Source organism: Myxine glutinosa, chromosome 12 (assembly GCF_964187855.1).
Source record: "Myxine glutinosa chromosome 12, kmMyxGlut1.1, whole genome shotgun sequence".
Taxonomy (NCBI): domain Eukaryota; kingdom Metazoa; phylum Chordata; class Myxini; order Myxiniformes; family Myxinidae; genus Myxine; species Myxine glutinosa.
In genome coordinates this window covers 32,359,323-32,386,092 of record NC_136272.1, presented here as the reverse complement: position 1 = coordinate 32,386,092, position 26,770 = coordinate 32,359,323, and the positions used below count along the sequence as shown (strand labels likewise).

Here is a 26,770-nt window from a genome sequence, read left to right as displayed (position 1 = left end):
ATTGAGCGTAATCTAGGCAAAAAATTGAATGGGAGAATTATTACCTCCGCCACCAAAGGTGGATGGAGGTTATGTTTTCACTCCTGTCTGTTTGTCTGTCCTTTTGTCTGTGAACAAAATATCTCGAAAAGTTGTGGACGGATTCGGACGAAATATGTCAGAGATGTAGCGTATGTGACAAGGACGAAATGATTAGATTTTGGTGAAGATCCGGATTTGGATCCGGCTATTAGAATTTTCAAGTGATTCTTCACCTTTGGGAGATAGGGCCCAAACAATACATAGTTGGATATCTCAAAAAGTTATGGACGGATTTGGACGAAACTTTGTGGATTGGTTGGGTGTCTGACGAGGACGATTCAATTGGATTTTGGTGAAGATCTGAATATGGATTCGGATATGATAATTATTTTTTTTTTTCAAGTGATTCTTCACCATTGGGAGATAGGGCCAAAAACGATGCATAGCAGGATATCTCAAAAGTTTATGGATGGATTTGGACGAAACTTGTTGGACAGGTTGTGTGTGTGAGACAAAGAAGAATCGATTCAATTTTGGTGAAGATCCAGATCCGATCCAGCTTGCAAAATTTTTAAAGGGATTCTTCACAATTGATTGATATGGCCAACTAGGCGGAGGTGTGCTCTCCACCGAGTGCCGTTCTCGTATTGATGATGTCATTGGTCGCATGATTCGGCAGCCATATTGGCTTGAAAATGCAAACCTTCTCCAAAACGGCTCACTAGATCGATGTGAAACGCCACACATATGATCTAACAGCCTTGGGAAATATATGTTGAAAACGATCAAGTCATAGGTCACATTGTTTGTCAGCCATATTGAATAAAAAAAAACGAACCTTATCCGATGAACACAAAAATCACACACATGAACTCCTTCCCAATCCTCGGCGGTGGACATTTTTTTAAATCTCAAAGGCCATGTGGTTGGGCAGCCATATTGGATCAAAGTAAAATAAATAAAGAACTTTCCATGAAACGGCTTATGCTGTTGAAGTCAAACTTTACAAAATTTTAATGTGATAGATCACATGGTCTGGCAGCCAGAATATTATATATATGTGAAGAAGAAGAAACCTTTATGATGAAGAAAAGAATTATTTTTACACTCCAGTACGGCTTAAAAGAACGATGTGAAACTTCACACACATTATTAACGAGTATTTTGGAATACAGTTTGGTAATTTAAACATCGGCGTTTGCATTTCTGGCAGCCATTATTAAAAATTATTTTGAATCTGAGTATTGTTTGACTTCCTTTAAATTTCATTTTAAAAATCAAATTCTGAATCGAGTTTTTTTTTAAAGAGGATTTCATTGGTCACGTGTCTGATCAAAGTGGGATGTCTTTGCACCCGACCATCACTGCCAACAGTTACAAAGTGGCAGTTCTAGTTATTATAATTAATAACACCTGTCAAAGTGATTTTAACCCAAACTAACCAATACTCGTAATCGTCATTTCAACCCAAACTAACCCATACTCGTCAGTGATTTCAACACAAACTGTCCATTTCCGTTCACGCGACTTCAACCCAAACGAAGCAACACTGGTAACACCGGGAAAACATTAATTTTTTTACATTCGCTCAAGCTCTTTTTGAGCGGTGATACTTTTCCGAATTTGCCTTTTGATGTCCATTAGCCATCTTCATCACATCACCTGTATCTTTTACATTGTCCTCTGCACTCACAACCTCTGCTGTTTTACTTCTGTTTCGTTATAAGAGGTTGAGAATGCAGGTTTGACCCTAAATGGGACAAGTGATGATGAGGGACCACCCCGGTGACGAATCTGGTCTTGGATCTAATGATCATCACCAAGATCTCCATAAATTTCGGGCAGATCAGATCGCTAAATTTAACCTATGGAGGAACATTTTAATTTTAATTTACTTCATAAATGAACAACTCATCCACTGAAATAAGTAAACCTGTTCTAGACATCACACAATCTCGCAAAACCCACACGTGTAATTTCGGCCCATGAGTTGCTTGATGATTCTACTGCAGGAAACTAACCGTGCGTTCAACCCTCTTGAGCTAGGACGCCATGTTTGAGTGTGTTAAGTCAGGACCCCTCTGGGATTAAAGCGTGTGTTTGAGTGATGTGTTTGCGATCATACCTTCAGAAAGGAGGTCGGAAGGATGTTAACTTCGGACTTCTGAGAGACATGAAAAGGGACATGAAAAAATGTGTGATGGACAGAAGAAAACAATAATTGAGAATTAATGAGACATATTTCAACAAAGTGGCCACAGATGATCAGTTATCTCTCAACAGTCAGGGATATATTCTGCATGGTGTGTGTGGTTACAGATGTGGTTTTGCGAGTGGCTATGTCACTGCGTATGTGGTTGTCCTGGCCTGTTATGAAGTGTGTACATGTTCAGTTGGCTCTGCATGTATGTCATGGTGGTATTTATATCCTCTGGGATTAAAGTGTGTGTGTTTCTCGAATGATGTGTGTGACCATACCTTCAGAAAGGAGGTCGGACCGATGTTATGAATTCCATTGTACAAATACCTGAAAACCCCTATAATCTTCTGAGGAACAGATGGAACAGTTTCCTGTGTGATGGACACAAGAGGAGAAGAATTGAGAATTAATCAAAGATTTCACTGAAATCGTGATCAGTATTGAGGGTGAGGGGGCACTCAGAGGAGCATTTTGTCGATATTCGTTTGGTATGAGATTAGTGGTGTTCTGGGTAGGATTGGACGAGTGATATGCTTATTGGAATCATCCACACGTGAGCACTGACAGGATGTATCAACAACACCAGGAAAGGTAAATTCATAATCCCTTCTGTGATGCATTTGTCAGGTTGAGAATGCAGGTCCGACCCAAAAGGGTACAAGTGCTGATAAGTCTGGTTCAGGGAGTGGGGTTTTGGATCGAAAAATCATCACCAAAATCTCCATTAGTGAAAATTAAGTTCCTGGCAGATCGGATCACTAAATGTAACCTTTATTTGAACATTTTATTGTAAATTTACTTCATAAATGAACAACTCATCCTCTGAGATATATAAATATGTTCTTAGCCGAATAACGTCCTCACAACACCCAAACTCGGGATGGAGATGGAGTCCTCGCAACACCCAAATCGCAGGAGATGAATTATTGACTATTGAACCACCTTGAGATATATAGAATGCCAAGTTTAAGTGTGTTACATCAAAACGCCGTGATGTCCACAGGTCACAAATGCGCACAATGAAAACTTTTAGGAAGTGTGCAATGAACACCGCAAAAGATCGAAGTGGCCATTGGTGGTGCAGTCGAGAAGTAACGGATGAAACGGCCCCTCTGATTCCTTTAAACTGAAAAGCCTGAAAGTGTTTCATTTCCTCAACAGTCATAGATTTGTGCGGGTAGAAGCATGGTTACATATGTGGCTGCCCTCGTCTTTTGGAAAGTGTGGGAACACTTTGTTGGACGAGCATGTCTGCCCTGGTATAATTTATATTCCCCGGCATTAAAACGTGTGTGTTTCTGGAGTGACATATATGCGAACATACCTTCAGAAAGGAGGTCGGAACGATGTTACAGATTGTTTCACACAAAGACCTGGAAATGTCTTGGGGCTCCACAGATACAACCTTCTGTGTGATGGACACAAGAGAACAATAATTGAGAATTCACGAAAGATATTTCACCAAAGTGGCCACAAATGATCAGTGATCCCTCAACAGTCAGGAATATGTTCTGGATGGTGTGAGGTTACTGCCGAAGCCAAAAATATTGGCACCCTTGCACTTTTTTCAAATAACTCATAATTTTCTCGAAAACAAAGTTCAAACGGACAAAAGTATTTGGCCTCCACAATTCTCTATTTCACTGTTAATTTTACAGAACCATTGTTTTTCATTCAGGACTTAATATATCCTTTTAAATCATAAAATAAAAAGAAATGCTGTTGATAAAATTATTGACACCCTATACTTAATATTTGGTAGCACAGCCTTTGGACAAAATAACTGCAGTCAAGCGCTTCCTATATCCATGAATGAGCTTCCTACACCTCTCTACTGGTAGTTTGGGCCACTCTTCTTGTGCAAACTGCTCCGGTTTTGCCAGATTTGAAAGGTGCCTTCTCCCAACTGCTGTTTTCAGATCTCCCCAAAGGTGTTCAATGGGATTTAGATCTGGACTCATTGCTGGCCACTTCAGAACAGTCCAGCATTTTGTCTTGAACCATTCCAGGGTGATTTTTGAAGTGTGTTTGGCGTCATTGTCCTGCTGCAAGACCCATGACCTTCGACGGAGACCCAGCTTTCTGACACTGGGTTGAACATTGCGCTCCCACATGCCTTGGTAATCTCTTGATTTCATGATGCCATGCACACATTCAAGTCACCCAGTGCCAGAGACAGCACAGCAACCCCAAAACATCACTGAACCTCCTCCATGTTTGATTGTAGGGAAGGTGTTATTTTCTTTGAATGCTTCATTTTGTTTTCTGTAAACATAGAGATGACATGCTTTACCAAAAAGCTCTTATTTGGTCTCATCTGTCCATAGGACATTCACCCAGAAGGATTTTGGCTTGTTCAGGTGTGTTTTGCCAAACTCCAGTCGTGCTTTCTTACGCGTCTCTCTCAGCAGTGGAGTCCTCAAGGGTCTCCTACCATAGAACCCCATTTCATTAAGTTGGCGACGGATGGTGCGATTTGCGATTGAAATTGTCATACTGTGTTATGATTTAATTGACTCACTGTGTTGAAATTTATATCCTCTGTGTCTGAAGGTCAGCTTGAATCTGTTTGGCAGTTGATTGAGATGCCTTCTCCATAATTCGATCAATCGTTCGATGTAATCTTCGATCAAGTTTTCTCTTGCGGCCACGTCCAGAGAGGTTGGCTGCAGTGACATGGGCCTCAAACTTCCTGATAACATTGCGTACGGTGGACACAGGAACATCAAGATCTCTGGAGATGGACTTGAAGCCTTGAGATTGTCCATGCTTGGGTACAATCGTGTGTCTGACCTACTCAGACAATTCTCTGGTTTTCTTTCTTTTCTCCATGCTCATTGCGGTACACACAGTGACACAAAACAGCAGAATGACTCCTTTTCTCCATTCAAACTGGTTGAAAGAGTGATTCTTATATTGCAGGCACCTGCAGCTCACCAAAGGTGAGTTCAATTCCAAAGCAAAGGAGAATCACCTGCTTGAAATCCAATTGTTTCTGACAACTTCTAAAACGTGCCAATAATATTGTCCGGGCCATTTTAGGATTTTTGTGTGGAATAAGCTAAGATTTAGGAATATCTTCAGCTTTTTTTGTTTTGTTCCACTGCAAACCAAAGACGTACATTTGTGGATACCAATTTTTTTTGAATTTCAACAATTTTCTGAAAGAAATGGTGCATTGTTTGAAAGAAGTGCAAAGGTGCCAATATTTTTGGCCACAACAGTACATATGTGATTCTGCGAGTTGCTATGTTGTTGTGTATGTGGTTGTCCTGGCCTATTATGAAGTGTCTGCATGCTCAGGTGGGTGTGCGTGTCTGTCCTGGTATAAATTATATCCTCTGGCATTAAAGTGTGCATGTTTCTAGTGATGGGTGTGTGTTCATACCTTCAGAAAGGACGTCGGAATGACATAAATGCCATTGTACAAATATCTGAAAACCCCTTTAATCTTCTGAGGAACAGCTGGAACAGTTTGGTGGACACAAGAGAACAAGAATTGATGATTCACGAAAGATATTTTACTGAAATGGTGATAAATGTTGAGGGTGAGGGGGCACTCAGAGGAGCATTTTATCAATAACCGTTTGGTATGAGATTCCTGGTGTTATGGGTAGGATCGGACGAGTGGTATTCAAGTGGAATCATCCACACATGAGGACTGGCAGGATGTATCAACTACACCAGGAAAGGTGAACTCATAATCCCTTCTGTGATGCATTTGTCAGGTTAAGAATGCAGGTCCGACCCAAAAGGGTGCAAGTGCTGATCACAGTCTGATTCAGGGAGGAGTTGGGTGTTGGATCGAAAGAATATCACCAAGATCTCCATTGATGAACTTTAACTTTCTGGCAGATCAGTTCGCTAAATTTGTCCTTTCCTGGAACGCTTTATTTTAAATTTACTTCACAAATGAACAACTCATACTCTGAAATAAATAATCCTGTTCTTAGCCTAAAAACGTCCTCATAACACCCATATGCGGATTGTCAGACATTGAGCTGCTCAAAGGTTCTACTGCAGGAGATTAATTGTTTGTTGAACCACCATGAGATCGGGCGCCAAGTTTGAGTGTGTTACGTCATAACGCAGTGACATCAACAGGTCGCAAATGCACACAATGAAAACCTTGAGGAAGTATGCAACGACCACCGCACAGGATCTAAGTGGCCATTGGTGGTGCAATAAGGAAGTAACGGATCAAATGCACCCCACCGGTTCCTTAAAACTGGAGAGCCTGAAAAGTGTTTCGTTTCCTCAACAGTCATAGATTTGTGCGGGTGGAAGCGTGGATATGTGGTTGCCCTCGTCTGTTGGAAAGTGTGGACCTCTTTGCTGGTCGTGCATGTCTGCCCTGGTATCATGGACAGACATGCACGACCAACTGGTCGTGGTATCATTTATGTCCTCCAGGATTATCGTGTGTGTGTTTGTGGAGTGATGTGCGTGTGCGATCATACCTTCAGAAAGGAGGTCGAAACGATGTTCTGAATTCCTTTGTACAAATAGCTGAAAACTCCTTCATTCTTCTGAGGAACAGATGGAACAGTTTCCTGTGTGATGGATGCAAGAGAAGAAGAAGTGATGATTCATGAAAGATATTTCACTGAAATGTTGATAAATGTTGAGGGTAAGGGTCACTCAGTGGAACATTTTATCGATAATCGTTTGGTATGAGATTCCTGGTGTTGTTGGTAGGATTGGACGAGTGGTAGAATTCTTTTGGAATCATCCACACGTGAGGACTGGCAGGATGTATCAACTACACCAGGAAAGGTGAACTCATAATCCCTTCTGTGATGCATTTGTCAGGTTGAGAATGCAGGTCCGACCCAAAAGGGTGCAAGTGCTGATCACAGTGTGATTCAGGGAGGAGTAGGGTGTTGGATCGAAAGAATATCACCAAGATCTCCATTGATGAACTTTAACTTTCTGGCAGATCAGTTCGCTAAATTTATCCTTTCCTGGAACACTTTATTTTAAATTTACTTCACAAATAAACAACTCATCCTCTGAAATAAATAATCCTGTTCTTAGCCGAAAAACGTCCTCATAACACCCATAAGCGGGATTGTCAGACATTGAGCTGCTCAAAGGTTCTACTGCAGGAGATTAATTGTTTGTTGAACCACCATGAGATCGGGCGCCAAGTTTGAGTGTGTTACGTCATAACGCAGTGACATCCACAGGTCGCAAATGCGCACAATGAAAACCTTGAGGAAGGATGCAACGACCACCGCACAGGATCTAAGTGGCCATTGGTGGTGCAATAAGGAAGTAACGGATCAAATGCACCCCACCGGTTCCTTAAAACTGGAGAGCCTGAAAAGTGTTTCGTTTCCTCAACAGTCATAGATTTGTGCGGGTGGAAGCGTGGATATGTGGTTGCCCTCGTCTGTTGGAAAGTGTGGACCTCTTTGTTGGTCGTGCATGTCTGCCCTGGTATCATGGACAGACATGCACGACCAACTGGTCGTGGTATCATTTATGTCCTCCAGGATTATCGTGTGTGTGTTTGTGGAGTGATGTGCGTGTGCGATCATACCTTCAGAAAGGAGGTCGAAACGATGTTCTGAATTCCTTTGTACAAATAGCTGAAAACTCCTTCATTCTTCTGAGGAACAGATGGAACAGTTTCCTGTGCGATGGATGCAAGAGAAGAAGAAGTGATGATTCATGAAAGATATTTCACTGAAATGTTGATAAATGTTGAGGGTAAGGGTCACTCAGTGGAACATTTTATCGATAATCGTTTGGTATGAGATTCCTGGTGTTGTTGGTAGGATTGGACGAGTGGTAGAATTCTTTTGGAATCATCCACACGTGAGGACTGGCAGGATGTATCAACTACACCAGGAAAGGTGAACTCATAATCCCTTCTGTGATGCATTTGTCAGGTTGAGAATGCAGGTCCGACCCAAAAGGGTGCAAGTGCTGATCACAGTGTGATTCAGGGAGGAGTAGGGTGTTGGATCGAAAGAATATCACCAAGATCTCCATTGATGAACTTTAACTTTCTGGCAGATCAGTTCGCTAAATTTATCCTTTCCTGGAACGGAAGGAACGCTTTATTTTAAATTTACTTCACAAATGAACAACTTATCCTCTGAAATAAATAATCCTGTTCTTAGCCTAAAAACGTCCTCATAACACCCATATGCGGAATGTCAGACAGACATGCATGACCAACTGGTCGTGGTATTATTTATGTCCTCCAGGATTATCGTGTGTGTGTTTGTGGAGTGATGTGCGTTTGCGATCATACCTTCAGACAGCAGGTCGGAACGATATTTCAGTTATTAAGAAAACAATAATTGATTATTAATGAAAGATATTTCACTGAATATGGTGGTGGAGAACTGAGCAACTCCTCATCCATAAAATATCCCATATTGTCTGCGTCTCAAATAGCCTCTCCTGATCAAACTCCTACCGTATGGCTTCTCGTGCCGACCCCTGTTTTAACAAAATGTGGAGGTGTGAAAGGCGGGTGTTTGGCATCTTAAAACCAAGCTTGCTCCCGGTAGGTGGAACTCGTTAGCCTTGGCCGGCAATCTGCCTAGAAGAAGGACAATTCTGATCCCAAACCCGGGTGGGTTGAGCTCGTTAGCCTTGGTTGGCAGTCTTCCAAAAATGGGGGAAGTAAAATGTACACTCTGCATATGTATGGGTGGGAGATCACGTTTGTGAGGATTCGTGTTGATTGGATAAGGTTCGTTTTTCTATCCAAGATGGCTGCCAAAGCACGTGACCTACGACATCATCAATTTTCAAACTATATGCAACAGTGCTGTTATATGATATTTGTAAAATCCCGCATTGATAGGGTGAGCGGTTTCGGAGATATAATTATTTAATATTTTCCTTCAATCCAATATGGCTGTCAAACCATGTGACCTATGATGTCATAAATTTAATATTTCAATACAAATGGGTCAGAGATCATGTGCATGCAATTTCAGATTTTTAGGAGAAGGAATTCGATTGAAACATTTTTGGCTGGTATACCACTTCACCTATGACGTCATCATTATCATGCTTTTGTTCCCCATTGGGAGTACTTGACAATGTGCCAAGTTTCAAATTTTTCCATTCAGCAGTTTCCGATAAATAATTTTTTAATTATTTGCTTTTAATCCAAGATGGCTGCCATACAACGTAACCTATGACGTCACAATTATCATGCAGACATTGTGCATGGGTGTTTCTCCCACTGTTACATATTTATGTGAATGTATGTGAATTACCATTCAGGTCTTTGCTTATCCGTGTGTAGTATATTAAGTGTTGTGTAGTTGTTGTGGTTGGAGGGTCAGGAGCCCTTCTGAGGGAGTGGCCGGAAACGGAAGTGACCGGAAAGGGAAGAAGAAAAGACACGAGGAAAAAAGGACGATTATTATTCTTCCTCGCCCCGCTCCGACAAAAGGTGGGATCGACCTTGCGCTGCGTGAAACAGCGGCGTTCCGAAGCCTGTCTGGCGAGAGGAATTACCGGAACGTGTACTGGCTCGGTGGAGACGTCAAGTTGACGTGGGGCCGTGCCTCGAACCCGCGTCTGGCCTCGTTCGTGGCACCGTCCAAACAGACGCGTGCGGGTCGCACGTTGGGGCCTGGCGCGCCTTGCAAGCGGCGTGGGGTTTGGCTTGCTCTACCGTATCCGCTTCGCGTGGCCACGAGGGGCTGCAGCCTCGGTGCCTGGTACGATACCTGCCCGGTGGAAGAACGTCCACCCGGGGTTCGTTCTACCGCCCGAGTGCGGGGACGGCGACCATCATCTTGGTCAGGAGGGGCCCAGAGACATTGTGCGGGACCGAGACCAGAGGGGTGTCGTGAGTACTCACCGGGACACACGTATATAAGATGGCCATCTTACTCATAGGAAAGTGCTTGTGAATTGGGAATTGTTGATGGTTGTATATGGTTGATTGCTCGGGGAAAATCTCCGTGGTTGTGTCATTGCAATTGTATGGTCATTCCCATTGAAATATATCCTTGAACGTCAGTTGTCTCCTGGGGTGAAATTCATATGGATTGCATGGCGAAAGCGCATATTTAATACAGCTTTCTGGCGAAGTTCCTCTCACGGTCCAGGGGTCACCGAGACCAGGTATTCACCGAGGGGACCACGTAACACCACCTTAAAAGTTGTCTCAATCGGACATATGGTTGCTGAGAAAAACGCGGTTTATCCCGTATGGACGGACAACCCGAATACATAAAGCCTCCGGAGACTTTGTCGGAGGAAACATTAAAAACATAATCACCAAGGGATTTAAATTTACGTCAGATCGGATCACTAAATTTAACCTTTCAAAGAACATTTTATTATAAGTTTACTACATCAGTGAACAACTGATCCACTGAAATAAATAAACCTGTTCTTCACCTCACGACGTCCCCACGACACGAAAACGCGGGATGTCCGACTGCGAGCTGCTCGAAGGTTCCACAGCAGGAGACGAACCGTCCGTTCAAACCTCTGCAGAAGGGCGCCAAGTACGGCATGACGTCGACACGTCGCAAATGCGGACAGAGAAAACATCCCGGAAACGCACAACGCCCACCGCACGGAGTCGACATTATTGTGGAAAAGGGGCACGAACGTGTCGAACGAGCGAACCTTCTCGGTACTTGAACACATGAAGGACACGATAGGAACTTTGACGCAGGAGGAGGAGGAGGTCATTCGGCCCATCAAGCCGACGTTACATCAACACTATATTAATTTAATCTACAACATTGGACAGAGAACTCGGTCGATAAATGTCGGGAGAATTCCATAAAGAAACTGTCAGTTGAAAACTTACCTCTTTGAAGATGTCACCGCGTCCATGGTGGAAAATGGGGTGAAAGATGGTAATGGTGGACAGTACAAACAAAAATAGCACAATGATCAGAGATACACACTTCATGCTTCTCTTCTCACGAACAATGAGCGGAACAGCGTTTGTTGGTCAATTATATAACACCGAGAACCATTGTGACGGCGACAATGACGTCATTGGATAACGAAATCGGAAGTTTAATGATAAATAACGAAACATTAAGAGAAGATAATTCAAAATTAAAACAATTAACATTTACTAGATGAACATTTTAATAATAAACGGTCATTTAAATATTTTAATTTTAATTTATATCCTTCAATTGAACGAATGGCCCTAATTTTTCATTCCGTCGTCCGCTCATCCCCATGACAACAGATGTGCATCGATTCGAATTCCATTCCTGATGTTTTTCAACCATTAAATCTGTAAATAACCCCAGAACAAAAACAAAAAAACAGGGGTGTGTTCCATTAGCGAGCGGCTTGCTATCGCTCACCAATGTTTGTACATCTCGACATCGCAATCTGCATATATCTACATATAGTAATCAACATACATCAACAACAACAACAACAACATGCATTTTAAGGCCATTTTCCCTGCTCGAGCGGGGGTTAGCCTTGCGGTCCCCATGACAATCTTCTCCATTTTGCCCTATTTTCTGCATCTCTCCTTGTTAACCCCTTTACCCGCATTTCTTCTTCCACCATCTTTAGCCAAGCCTTTCTCGGTCTTCCCCGTCCTCTACTTCCTTCTACATTCATTTCCATCACTCTTCTCAACCAGTCACTTTCATCCTTCCTGAAACACATGACCAAACAATCTCAACCTCTTCCTCTTCACAGCATCCATCACCGGCTCTCTTCCCATCATCTTTCGCAATTCATCATTTGTCTTCCTCTCTCTCAACGAAACTCCGCACATCCACCGAACCATTCGCATTTCCACCCTTTCCAACCTATGTTGCTGCTCTACGTTCATTACCCATGTCTCGCTCCCATAAATCATAACACTTCTCACACATGCAGCATACACCTTTCCCTTCAGCTTCAATCAACAAACATCAATCAATACATTTGTTCAATACATCAATACATCAATACATCAAAACATTTTGTTCTTCAATCAACATACATCAAATACAGTAATCTACATACATCTACATATAGCAATCTACATATATCGACATATAGTAATCTACAAACATCTACATATAGCAATCTACATATATCTACATATAGTAATCTACAAACATCTACATATAGCAATCTACAAATATCTACATATCGTCATCTACATACATCTACATATAGTAATCTGTATATAACTACATACAGTAATCTACATACAACTACATATAGCAATCTACATATATCTACATATCGTCATCTACATACATCTACATATAGTAATCTACATATATCTACATACAGTAATCTACATACAACTACATATAGCAATCTACATATATCTACATATCATCATCTACATACATCTACATAGAGTAATCTGTATATTGTAGCGGTTACCGCTGGATGCACACAATCGCCTTGCACCGGCCAGAACACGGCCAGACGCGCCTCTCCCGGGCATGCCCGGACTCACTGTTCCCGGGCACGCCCGAACCTCCCGGGCACGACTGCTCTCGCCTTTCCAGGGCTCGCCCAGAGCGTCCGGGCATGCCCGCTATCGCCTTTTCAGGGCTCGCCCAGAGCGTCCGGGCATGCCCGCTATCGCCTTTCCAGGGCTCGCCCAGAGCGTCCGGGCATGCCCGCTATCGCCTTTCCAGTGCTCGTCCAGAGCGCCCGGGCACGCCCAGCCTCGACTTGCCAGGCCGCAGCCAAACACGCCCGGGCAGGTCCAGACTCGCCTTTCCAAGGCTCGCCCTTGACACCCGGGCATGCCCGGTATAGCTTTTGCCGGGCAAACTTCCCGACATAAATGTGTATATATATTGCTGCCCGATAAACGGGCTTGTCAGAATACCTGAGCTGTTTTGTTTCAATAAAGCAACTCGGACGAATTCCGTCTTTGGTCGCGTCAATTCTTTCGACTCGCGATGGAGCGCAGTTCCTTCATTGGTGACCTACCGACATGGACACAGCAGTGAGTCTTAAACTGCCTACCTTCTGGGAGGCTCACGCGGCTGTTTGGTTTGCCCAGGTGGACTCTCAGTTCGCCCTGCGAGGCATCACCGCAGACGACACCCGCCTCCACCATGTTGTGGCGGCGCTCGGTTCCGCCACCGCGGCCCGCGCCTTGAGCCTCCTCGAGCACCCGCCTGCTGCTGACAAATACGACGCGCTGAAGACACTCCTCCTCGACGCTTTCGCCCTCTCACCGGCAGCACGCGCTGTGCAAAAGTGGTTTCCTGCACCAACACAAGTGCGAAAAGTGGTTTTTCAACACTAACACAAGTGCGAAAAGTGGTTTTTCAACACTAACACAAGTGCGAAAAGTGGTTTTTCCACACTAATACAAGTGCAAAAGTGGTTTCCTGCACCAACACAAGTGCGAAAAGTGGTTTTTCAACACTAACAAGTGCGAAAAGCAGTTTTTCAACACTATCACAAGTGCAAAAAGTGTTTTTTCCACACTAATACAAGTGCAAAAGTGGTTTCCTGCACCAACACAAATGCGAAAAGTGGTTTTTCAACACTAACAAGTGCGAAAAGTGGTTTTACAACACTAACACAAGTGCGAAAAGTTGTTTTTCAACACTAACATGTGTGAAAAGTGGTTTTTCAACACTAACACAAGTGCGAAAAGTGGTTTTTCAACACTAACACAAGTGCGAAAAGTGGTTTTTCAACACTAACAAGTGCGAAAAGTGGTTTTTCAACACTAACAAGTGCGAAAAGTGGTTTTTCAACACTAACAAGTGCGAAAAGTGGTTTTTCCACACTAATACAAGTGCCCTGTGTTCTGTGCCCTGTGTTATTTCGGGTCTTCATCAACGATCTCTCCGACTCTCTGGAAAATCCTCTCCATCTCTGTGCTGATGACTCCACTATCTGCCGCTCCAATGCTCATGCCTCAGATCGACAGTCTACACACTCGTCACTCTCTGCAGATCTGCACAAAATCACAGACTCATCAAACAAGTGGAACATGTCTTTCAATCCTCACAAATGTCACTCTTACAATGTCTCTCCGAAAGGACCGAAGGGAAAACCCTCTCATCTACTTTCTCAACAATCCTCTCCAACAACTTCTGTCGCTCAAGCTTTTGTGTCTCACTATCTGCCATGATCTTTCTTGGGAAAAGCACATTTCCAAGCTGCCCCCCAAAGCCAGTCACCCACTAGGAATCCTCAGTCGTGCTAAGTCCTTCCTTGACACACCTGACACACCTGACCTCCTGAACTCCTCACCACATACAACGCTTTCATCCACAGCTCAATGCAATACTGTTCCCCCCCTCTGGGCCGATGCTCCTGCCTCACACCCACCTCGAAATCAACGCTCTTGAAACCAAACCGTTCAGAATCATTGCAATCTCCTGCGATGAACTTAACTCCGAGGGCCTTTCACTCACTCACTCACCGCAAACAGGTTGGTGATCTTTCTGCCTTCTACCGACTCCTCTCCGCCCTTGCTCCCCCAGCTCTCTCTCAGCTCTGTCCCCCAAATATTCCTTCGTGTCGCACAGCATCTGCCTGCAACCCTGTTATGTTTAAACTGCCAAAATCTAGGCTCCCTGCTCACGTTCACTCTTTCATTCCCCTCTTCTCCCGCCTCTGAAAAACTCCCCCACTCCCTTCAGGTCTTTAAAACAGCTGTTCACCACCATCTCTTATCTTATCTTATATCTTCCCCCATCCAAAACCCTGATCGTTTCTACCCCCGCTGATTCACCCCAGATACACCGTTTTTTTTGTTTTTGGTTTTTTAATTCCAACCTCTTTCCTACAAGTCCTTACAGGCTTCATATGTTTGCACCTCTCCCACCTCCCTCCAAGCCCTCCCCCCTCACACATTTCTCAGCATGTCCCTGCTCTCAAATGTTCTGTTTGTCTCCTTCCCCCTGTCTCTCCCCATCTTGTCTACCGCTGCCCTTATTCTACGTTTTGTGTTTCATGTGTCGCTTTCACATTTCTGTGTGATTAATGTTACCTCTTTCGCGAGCCTCCATCTTGTATCGGGGAAAAAAAAAAAAACAAGAAAAAAGAAAAAAGAAAAATCGTCGTCCTCAGGATCGCGCATATGACATCATTCACAACGTAGCACCCGCGAACAACTCACCCGATGCACGTCCCTCGCATTTGCAACCACCAATGAACACCCCACACATGCACATTGCCCAAAATATATCGTGCACACCACCACCACCACCACCACCACCAACCTAACAACAATGACAACAACCCTAACAAAAACGATACCCCAAACCCTAACCGTCACATCAACATTAATAATGACAACGATGGTAATAATGATAACAACAATAGCAATTGCCTCACTCGGTGCTTGCGTTACTTTTACTTTTCCTTTTATTGATGACATTGCTTTTATTGTTTCACTTGCTCGTTTGGTTAAATGCCCTTCCAATACTTTCACGTCTTTAGATGGTTCGACACCTTACGAAGCTCCGGCAAGAAACCATCCACGATAAAGAATCATCTCTCCTCGCTGAGCTCTTTCATGACATTTTTAAAAGCGGCACAATTTCCCCGAGTCAAATTGACGAGCCAAAATTTCGACCACATTGTCTTCATGATCTCGGCTTTTCAAAGATAAATGAATCCTCATGTCAGAGTCCAACAGCAACAGCGCCTGGAAGATGCACGAGGTAAGAAACATCACCCAAAACGTACGCGTAACCTATTCCTCCATCCATCTCAGGTAACGATCCTTTGCTTTCATGACCAATGATATACCCAAGCACACCGCCAACAAATAATGATACCTCTTTTGATTCCTTTTCACAGACAAATTGATTTCCAAAGATGAACTGCGAACAATAGTGCAAAAAAGCACAATGAAAATCCCTCAACTTCTTGGTAAGTGATGACGACCCTAGCAAATACATTTGCCCAAACATTTCTGTACACTCACTTATTCCTCCTACAAGTCACATGGACGACAACCAACCATGCGAACCTACCTAAGCCTAACGTGACACACATTAATTGTTATTGCTGACGGTATCCCTTTCATTTTTTTTTTTCAGACCAAATCAAAAGCAACCCCAAAAAACCAGCACGCAACATTGTCCGAATAATCGGACTGTTATGTGCCCGGCTGCTCATCAAAAACGGCCACAGAAAAGGCGTCATGACAAACATGACCCTGGACAACTTCCGCAACGCCACAAGGAAAGGCCCATCACGATTCATCCACGTAAGCATACGGTGTGCATTGTCCAAGGCGAACTGCATTTCATCACCTAAACAAACTAAGCCGTATCCACAGGACATTGTTATTGCAATAATGCAACGACATTCATACCGTCACAACACTTCCCTTCCAAATCAAGGCACCTAAAATGTGTTCGAAATTTCTAACAATGCACAACAAAGGAACACTCCCTCAACAACCAACTACGCCTGTCACACACACATCACATCGTCCAATCACGTCTTATAAAAGTGTACTGCACCACCGACACGATCCTTCCCAATTTAATTTGCAGGTTCCCGAACACAAAACCGCTGCCCACTTCGGCAGGGCCACGGTCACGTTGAGCAGCCAAGACCACAAATTCATGTGCATCTTTGCAAACATCAGACAAAACTTACCGGGATTCAGAGACCAAAAACAACAGACCTTCTTTTTCAATAGCAGAGGAAACCCTTGCAAAAATATGTCGAACCTCTTGAGGGCAGCATCACAAACCCTGGGAATGAAGACCACTTTGACGGCAGGTGCAATACGTACGTCCATTGCCACACACGTAAGTACAACACCTTGTGTTACACAATTACCCATACACCATACACCATACACGATGCCATGATCGCAGTTCCACTACTCTCACATGCATGCGCAGTTGCACACTTTCCCTTTCCCTATTGTCAACACCAATCGTCACTAAGGTGTACACTGCAAAAAGGATTTTCATCCTTCCATCTGCAAATCTTTTCATGCCACCCCTTCTCTTCCTTACGCCTAGGTGACAAGCAACATCAACGAAAATCAAGCCAAGAACGTGGCACACCACATGTGCCACTCACGCGCCACTCAACAGCGCCACTACATCGTCCACGATGACGAGGAACACCTGACGGCGTGTTCCACAATCCAACAACAACTGCGACTGTAAGCGAGGAATAAAAACAACTCACCGATCCGACACACAATGTATGACTACCCCTTTCCTTTTATTCAAAATAAACCTAACTACAACTGCCACTTTAAAACTACTGGAATTGATGACCCCTTTACTCCACCTACCCACATTCATTAAACATCCTTTGTTTGTGTTATCCTACCGCACAACCCCCTGGGACACGGACACACACACACACACACACACACACACACACACACACACACACACACACACACACACACACACACACACACACACACACACACACACACACACACACACACACACACACACACACACACACACACACACACACATACACACACACACACATGACATCAAAATTTAAACATGTATATATATTATATTACAAGTCAGTATTGCTTATTGTTATGCATGTGCGACGTCAAATAAATTGCTGACACAAAAACCATTGTTTTTTTTCCTCAGGTGTACAACATATAAAACTAGTCCAAATATCCCACCATTGCACCATCCGGCACGCCCATTTTAGGTCGTACGTGCTAAACCTCAAAACCAAAAACCCAAATAAATCTAATAAATGACCATTGCACAATTCAAGAATAAACGACAGTTCTCACACATTTCCGGTGTATGTGTATTCCTCAGTATTTCGAACACTCCCCACAAATCACTGTGCTCCACATATATTACCTGCAACTTTCACATTTCAAACACCGGCGAATTATCGCTATGCTACCTTGCTGTTCCCAGGTTGTATATTCCTCCAAAACCCATGGATGTCCACGAAAGTGCAAATGGCAGCCCATTGTTGCAGTGCAAAAACGAGGTATCCCTTCAAAATTAGACCGCAAATTAGACCGTTGACAACAACCAAGGCTCAAATCAAGTACATGCAATTGCAATTCAAAGTCAAAGTCGAAACCAAGATCACTACAATTCCAAAAAAAAATCCATTACATACCCATATCAGAGTCTCCCTCATCCTCGTGTCCTGTGTTACAACAACCAACCCCATCAAACCACACATTCGACCAAACCGACTTTATTCATAGGTCACAACAAACAACATCTATTTCTATACATAAACAAAGCCAAAACAACTCACCAAGCCGAGTGGAGAACCCCATATGAAGCAGCACGACTGAAAATACTAGGCAGGCACGCCTACAGCATACTCCTCCTTATAAAGGATGCTGTGAACCGACTTGCTGATCCCTTCCTTACCCACAGCCAATCACAGCCCTCATACCCATGAGCCAAACCACTTGTTCTAATTCGGAGGGGGTGCACAGCACAACGGTTGACAAACCACTCGTTCTAACTCGGGCAGGCTTCAAGGAAAAATAAAAGAAAGGTCACACACCATAACACCTCGTATTGCGGTTGCTATGTTTATCAATAAATCTCCTCCTCATCCGGATTGTCTTCCTACTGACACTCACGTCGTGGAATTTGAATAATTAAATAAATGAAATGTTAATAATCCAATGCCCTCACCAAATCCAAATATTTATGCACATGTTATTACCCGACGCATTTCACCTGTTACATTAAACATATACACCGGAAGAAAAACGTCATCAATATGACGTCACAAAATACACCAACATACATAGAATATATATATTATATAGCCTTTCAAATGATCTTTGTACACCTTATAAAAAATACATTCATATCGTTACGGTGTCTGACCATTCTTTTATTCTTCCTACCACCCCCCTCCCCATTTGAGTTCAACCAAATGGTTTGGCCCATGCCTATAAAGCCCATGATTGCCTGTGGCTGCAAACGCAGCACACCTGCCACCAACTTGATTCCAAAGAAAGAAACAAAGAAAGACAGACGGAGAGTGGCCATTTTTGACGAGGGCTCATGGCTGAGGACCTTTCCGTGTGTTTCTAAAGTCTCCAACTGCATTCTCTCCACCCGAAGGTTCTGCGTCACCAACCACTCAGCCCATCGCTGCACCTGAACCTTGACTTAGTGATTAAACTCTGCCTATTGCTGCACCTGCTTTGAGGCCTACCATTGTGGAACCTGCTTTGAATGCATTCCTTATTTCGAACTGTCGATGCACTTCCTCTAGGTAAACACTTTTTTATTTTTTTATTATTTTATATACAAGATCGAGGCTCGTGAAAGAGCGAACATTAATCACACAGAAAGACAAACAGACACATACAACAAATAACATCGGGAGTGGTAGACAAGATGGGGAGAGAGGGGGAAGGACACAAACACAACATTTGAGAGCAGGGACCGAGAGACATGGAGACATCGAGAGAACTGTGGGAGGGAGAGGGCTTTGGGGGGGAGGCATGGCAAGGGTGGGGGTGGGAAAGGTATAAAACACATGGACACTGCCAGGACTTCCAGGAAAGAAGTTGGAATTTCAAACAAGGTGCATGTGGGGTGAATTAGTGGGGGTAGAAAAGATCAAGGTTTTCCATGGTGGAAGATAAGAGATGGTGGTGAACAGCTGTTTTAAAGACCTGCAGGGAGGAGTGTCATTGAAGGGAGTGTGGGAGTTTGTTCCAGAGGCGGGAGAAAAGAGGAATGAAAGAGTGAAGGTGAGCAGAGAGCCGAGATTTCGGCAGTTTAACCATTAGAGGGTGGCTGGCAGATCTTGTGCGACCTGTAGGAATATTTGGGGGACACAGCACAGAGAGAGCTGGGGGAGCAAGGCCGGAGAGGAGTCCATAGAAGACAGAAAGACCACCTACCTACCTGCCTGCGGTGAGTGAGTGAAACTGCAGGATACAGTACCGCTCACACCCGTGTAGTCTCCATCTCTCCTCCTCGCAAATCTCCTGAAGCACCAGATTGTAGGTCCTCCCTTGGGACTGAGTACAAAAGCACCACCCTCCAACCCTGGCTCCCTATCCCAACCTATCCTCCCTATCCCAACCCTGGCTCCCTCCTCTTCTTATCCCAACGCGGGCCCGGGCAACTCGGTTGGTCTTCAAGTATTTTAATTACACATTAGAGGTGCATAACATTGTGAATCAAAAAAAGACGGGTGAAACAAACTTCTATTGAACTTTTTCGCAATGTTTTTAAGCTACCCTCTCACGCTGACGTAAACCCGAGCTGCCTCGTCCCTCCCTGTCGTGCTGGCCTAATCTCATTTTTCCCTGTCTTCGTTCCCTTTTCTTTTACGTCCAGGAATATATTTTCAGCATCATTGAATGCTTGCCTCGGTGTGCTTCACACCATGACAACATATATTTATATATATTTATATATATATATATATATATATATATATAAATATATATATATATATATATATATATATATATATATATATATTTACTCATTATTTGCTTATCACCTATATTAATTTTACAAGCACGTCTCCAATTCATTCAATCTCTTAGGATTATTGTTTCACACGATTTGACCGTTTTACGAGTCACCCGGAAAGGGTTATCAACTTATCACGTTCGAACTTCAAACTTCCATGCCATTAAAAAAGGAAGTCCTTATGTAATCTACTAGTCCCCGACTGCAAAGCCGCAATGAGCCGGCGAAGCCAAAGCCCCTTGCCACTAATTTACCCATCACTGTGGCATCAGTAGCTTAGGTAGTTGGTATTAGGTAGGTGTAGTAGGTACCGTACCTAGTTGAAAATGACATCATTTACATTGTGCATGAGATTAAAATTTATAAAATTTCCTTCTTCATTAATTCGGTGAATTCCGTCTCAACCTCGGATATTTCCGGCCATGAAAAACTATCCCCTACGGCCACGAGATTTCGAAAAAAGAATTCTTCGTCATTTTTAGAATATTTGACGCCGTTTTCAGCCTCGGAAACACGGTATCCGGGAACAAGCTTTTTTGAAAGATTTTTTCTAATACTCCACTCTCATTGGTTGTGATGTTTGGTGACGATTTCCGTTGAAGATAACCAGGGCCCACGTGCGCCCGGCCAACGAGCTTGGTCTTGAAGTATTTTAATGACAAATTAGAGGTGCATAACATTGTGAATCAATAAAAGACGGGTGAAAGAAACTCCTATTGAACTTTTTCCCAAATTTTTTTAGGCATTCTACCGCATCCGGAAGAAGGCGGCCTCCATTGAGCGATTTGGTGCGTCAAAGCTTCCAAATTCTCAAAGGATCCACCAAAATGTGCCTTTTCAACATAACACGTACGCGTTCATTCACAACACCGCCCTCGCCAGCTATTACGAATAAATGATTACAAATATTTATTTTCCCAATCTGTCATCTTCGACTTGCCTATAATAAATCACCTTACCCCTTCGACGCCAAACTGGGTAATGTTTTTTTACCCGGCATGCTTTTTGTTTTCCTCAAACTTTATCAAAACATTTATATGCATGACCTTCCATGTATCCTTCAAATAAAGGTTAATACATATTCCTGTGGGGGGTTTTTTTTTTTTTTTTTCCTATCAGGATTGCTCTTATAGTTAATCCAAATGTTTTACCTTCATCCAGGAGTCCTTACTTTTAGACCCGTACTAAAAATGATTTCTTAACACTATAACAATACATTTTTACACATGACCTTTCATATATGCTAACAAGAAAGTATAATGAATATTCCTGTGTCTCTTATTTTCTTTTTCTTTCACCATCGCTGCAAAATAGCACTTCACTGTTCAACTTCCCATCCCAACTTGGGTCTCTTTATAGGAGATAAATAATGACCATCTAGCGAACCACCCTCATTTGCCTACTCTCTTGGTTTAAGCTCTCAATAATTCATACCCTAACTTTCATACCTCGATGAATGACCCTTTATCGGACCGCCCCTCGGCCATAACATGCTGCAGGTAGAAATGCTGCATACAAACGACCGACTACCGCACCACTGCTTTTCAGTTCAAGGAACAGGTGCTTTATTATAACCCAATCAAACACGCCCGTCAACAGCACCTTCCACGAGATTAATATGGGCTGAAAGTTTTCTGCCCTTGTGACCAAGACAACTGAAAGTCGACATGGAATTTAATGCACAGGGACGCAGCCTCCTCAAGCTGTGCACAAGAATGTGTCACAATATCATCACGACATTGTACGCTGATTCTAATAGGTACAGTAACAAATGCTACGATGGACAAATTTTCCACGACTGTGGCATTGCACCCAAACCTGCTTATCAAGGGACTCAATTACAGGCACACTCACAAAAAACAAAAGAAAAAACAACAACACCAAAAAAACACACCTCACATCCCACCGATGATGACAGCCAATAAGCAATGACACCTGTAGTTTATAGTTTATAGTTTATTTTCATTCAGAAACTTCATGTTCCTTGGCATGTTTGACATTTTACCAATGCCGTGTATTCGAAGAATACACCTCAAACAATGTAAAGAAATAATTACATTTACTTATGATTTTCCTTTTTTGCAACAATAAAAACCTCACAACTCACTCTCAAAAAGAACGCGCTTCTGAATGCAAAAGTTCATTTTACTACAACTTGTAAGAGAAATCTAGTGCATAGTGATTTATATGAAAAACACAATCACCATCAAGTTATCCCTCTGTTTTGAAAAAGTACCCACATTATTAACTTACAACTTCGCTGACTTCTTCAAAGCTACAACTTTAATAAAAACAGACATTTACGTCCATGCCCCAAATTCACAGATCCTAATGTACAAGCGAAAACGTTCAAACTTTCAAAGTCAAACAGTGACACAGGAAAACATTGACAGAGTCCAAATGTCCCGAAAAGACTCCAATATCACTTCGACTATATTGAACAACGCCTTGATTTACCAGCAATTTCCTTTCAAAACTGTTTTTGGATGCTAGCCATGATGCTTCTTTGCTCCCTCAACGATATGAATGAAGCTCGTCAATGCCAAACCGGAAATGATATTTCTCTCCTAGACAGATAACGTGCCACATATACGGTGCACCAAAGCATCCTGTTCACCAAAGTCTCCTCTTAACATATCCATGCGAACCTCGAAGCATGCCTTGTGCACTTGGTCTCTTGTCGCAAACAGGATTTTTGTCTCAAGTCGCTTTCCTCTTCAGCCTGCACTTCCTCAAAGCAGTGATCTCGGCCGGGTGCTTTTTCGGGTGTTCAACGATAATCTCTGCGACTCTCTCAAAAATCCGCTCTATGTGTTGGCCGATGACTGACCAATCTCTCATGCACCATACCTCATCGCTCAAATCGGCAGCCACTGATGCTGCTGCATCAGTTCAAAAATGGGTGCCAATCCTTTTTTATTATTCACTTCATCACAGCAAGCAACAAGCGGACTACTAACAGGTGAGCCGCAACTATAAGGGCCTCCTATTCGGCCTACTGCCTTCGTGCAGTACTTTGGCGAGGCCTTGACATTCTTACGATGCTCAAAATGACCTCCAGCAAGGCGCGGGATACCTGCAAGCAATTGGTTTCGACAGAGCTGTCGGCAGAAGCCACAGAACCCCTGTAAATGCGGGGTTCCACTCTCCCCCTGCTCCAGTTGAAACACATATTCAGTTACAGGCGGGTAAGCTTTAAACTGTACCTCTAATTCAACGGCGCAAAGAGTGGGGTTATTCAAAGTGAATATCCACGCCCTACAAGGGCCGTGGTGGGCGTGCTTTGCTTGAACGGCAACTCTTAGTTGCGCCATATTAGATCTAGAGATTATTTGGCCGTCCAAAAGGGCCAAAGGCTAGTTCCTTACCGGCTTATCAATGAGCTGTAGGCGATGGTCGATTCTTCTCTGTACTGCTGCGATGTCCAGTGCGATACCATTCCTCCGCGACTTTATTTGACGTCATTATCACCAGGGCGGAGCCAAAAACTACAGTTGATCCCTTTATCTCCAATCTCAACAGCTAACGGTCTAACAGCTGCAAAGCTGCAACAATGCCGTATATGGCATATCGCTTTCTCCATCGAATTCGTCCATGATTACAATGTGCTGACCCAAGTACCCGTCCCACCAACGCCCTGCTGGTTTGAAGTAGTACCTTCAACTTTGCTTCGCAAGTTCAAATGCCATTTTGCTTTTTCCAACTCCTGTTGGGCCTATTAACGCCAAACATGTCGTCTTGAAATCCCTTTCCGTCGCATTCATGTCGTATAGATGCAACAATTGTCTGTAGTTCCTTATATACAATAAAGGATGCTGCTGCATCAGTTCAAAAATGGGTGCCAATCCTTTTTTATTATTCACATCATCACAGCAAGCAACAAGCGGACTACTAACAGGTGAGCCGCAACTATAAGGGCCTCCTATTCGGCCTACTGCCTTCGTGCAGTACTTTGGCAAGGCCTTGACATTCTTACGATGCTCAAAATGAACTCCAGCAAGGCGCGGGATAGCTGCAAGCAACTGGTTTCGACAGAGCTGTCGGCAGAAGCGACAGAACCCCTGGAAATGCGGGGTTCCACTCTCCCCCTCCTCCAGTTGAAACACATATTCAGGTACACGCGGGTAAGCTTTAAACTGTACCTCTAATTCAACGGCGGGAAAAGTGGGGTTATTCAAAGTGAATATCCACGCCCTTCAAGGGCCGTGGTGGGCGTGGTTTGCTTTAACGGCAAATCCTAGTTGCGCCGTATTAGATCTAGACATTATTTGGCCGTCCAAAAGGGCCAAAGCCTATAGTAATACATAAGGCTCTGCCTTCGCTGACGCGTATAGGCTTTGGGCGGCGATACTACACCTGGAAAAACCCTAACGATACAATACTCGATCCCTGACGCTAGGCTCGCTCGCTTCGCTCACTCCGATACGATACAATACAATAAAATACAATGGTGATGCGAAAACGTTTTGGGGTAAGGTAGAACATCTGCAATCGGTAATTGGGATTAATTCTCCGTATTCCCAAAAACCAGCTTTGACGATCCTCTACTTCCCGTTCTAGGGTGGCAAGCGGTATGGTTATCGGAAGAAGTGGAGTGCCAGACAGAGGACTTTCAGGCCACGGCGCAGCTTCCGCAGAGGCCTACGGGGAAGAAAGAGCACAAGCAGATTCAGCAAAAAGACTCTCATCGTGAGGATGGAGCATACAATGAAACCAGAAGACTTCAAAGAGGGCAAAGTGACACTGTACATAAACAAAGAGGGCCATTGCCATACTGCCCCGATCCTTCAGCAAACCAGTGCGAGAGAATACGACGATTATAACCCCGAACTAAAGGAACTGTTTGCCTTCCATGTTGTTTATACTATCGACTGGTTTAAAATCGCCATTGAATTCTATTCCTCCGGGGCACAAACAAAATCACAGACTGTTCAAACAAGTGCAACATCCCTTGCAATGCCGACAAATGTCACACTATCACGATGTCTTTCCAAAAAGACGATCCGGCCAAACGCACCATCGTCGACTTTGTCAACAATCGTCTAAAAAAAACTTGTGTTAGAGTACTCAAGACTTTCGTTTCCAAATGTGCCATGATATTTCCTTGCAAAACCACATGACCAAACCGGCCGGCTAAACCGTTCCCCAAATGTCTATCTTCCATCGTGCAAACTCCTTCGTTGGCACACCCGACATCCTGAACACACAAAATTCAATTTCGTGCGAACCTCAATGGAATACCGACTGCTCTACCGGCAGGGCTGCTACTCCTGCCTACAGGTACCTCGGCTTTACACTCTTGAAAAGCAAACTTTCAAAAATTAATTGTGATGTCTTCAAATGAAACCGACGCTGATGACCTTTCGTTCCCTTGCCACACACGACTTCTTGGTCTTTGTTAGGTTCCACACACTCCTGTGAAGCCTACCTACAACAGGTGTATGTCTCCACAAATATTCCTTCACACCACACAACATGTACCAGCAACATTGCCTGAATGTTGAAACGACCAGAATCAAGATTCTCTACTCACATTCACCCTTTCGTTCCTCTTTTCCATCCCCCCCTCGCAAATACATTCCATCACTACGTTCACACTAACATTGCCACCCTTTGCATCCTTGCCACTTCGTACCCTTCCTTCCGTCCATGGTACACTGAATCTTGTGGTGAGGCACTTGCCCTGAAACAACTTCCCTTTGCCTCTCACAAAACAAATCCAACTGAAGGCAATCTCAGTTCCTTCCACCAAGCTCGGAACAACTATGTATCTACCCTCAGCAATCCCAGGAAGCACTCACTATCTCTCCACACTCAATAAATGAACGAGCAAACCTGTCTCCTTCCTCCAAATGCTGCTGACGTCTGGTCAAATCGGTTTCTCTTATTTCTTCCCCCACCGCCATCCCCTACCTTACCACAAATGCCTACACCGTTGACACCGCACATGACAAAGCTGAATGCCTCAGCTCTTTATTTGCCTCGAAATCTTATGTCCCAAACCCATCTCTCTCTCTTCGCTCTCTTCCCCAGTCGAACCCAACTGCTCCTCACTCTGTCTCCTTCTCCCCTGACAAGGTAGACAAGCTTCTATCAAAACTCGACTCTCATTCTCTAACTAAAAGAGACGACATCAGCCCAGACATCTTAAATC

General features: G+C 43.6%; 1 protein-coding gene across 1 annotated transcript; it reads left to right on the top strand.

Moving 5' to 3' along the window:
• The first annotated feature begins 16,010 nt into the window (after window positions 1-16,010).
• Window positions 16,011-17,384, top strand: LOC144888424 (uncharacterized). Its single transcript, XM_078766335.1, has 4 exons — window positions 16,011-16,051; window positions 16,222-16,391; window positions 16,684-16,944; window positions 17,164-17,384. Exons 1-4 carry the CDS (start codon window positions 16,030-16,032, stop codon window positions 17,311-17,313), a joined length of 603 nt encoding a protein of 200 aa, XP_078622461.1. The 5' UTR covers window positions 16,011-16,029; the 3' UTR covers window positions 17,314-17,384.
• Window positions 17,385-26,770: the final 9,386 nt, after the last annotated feature.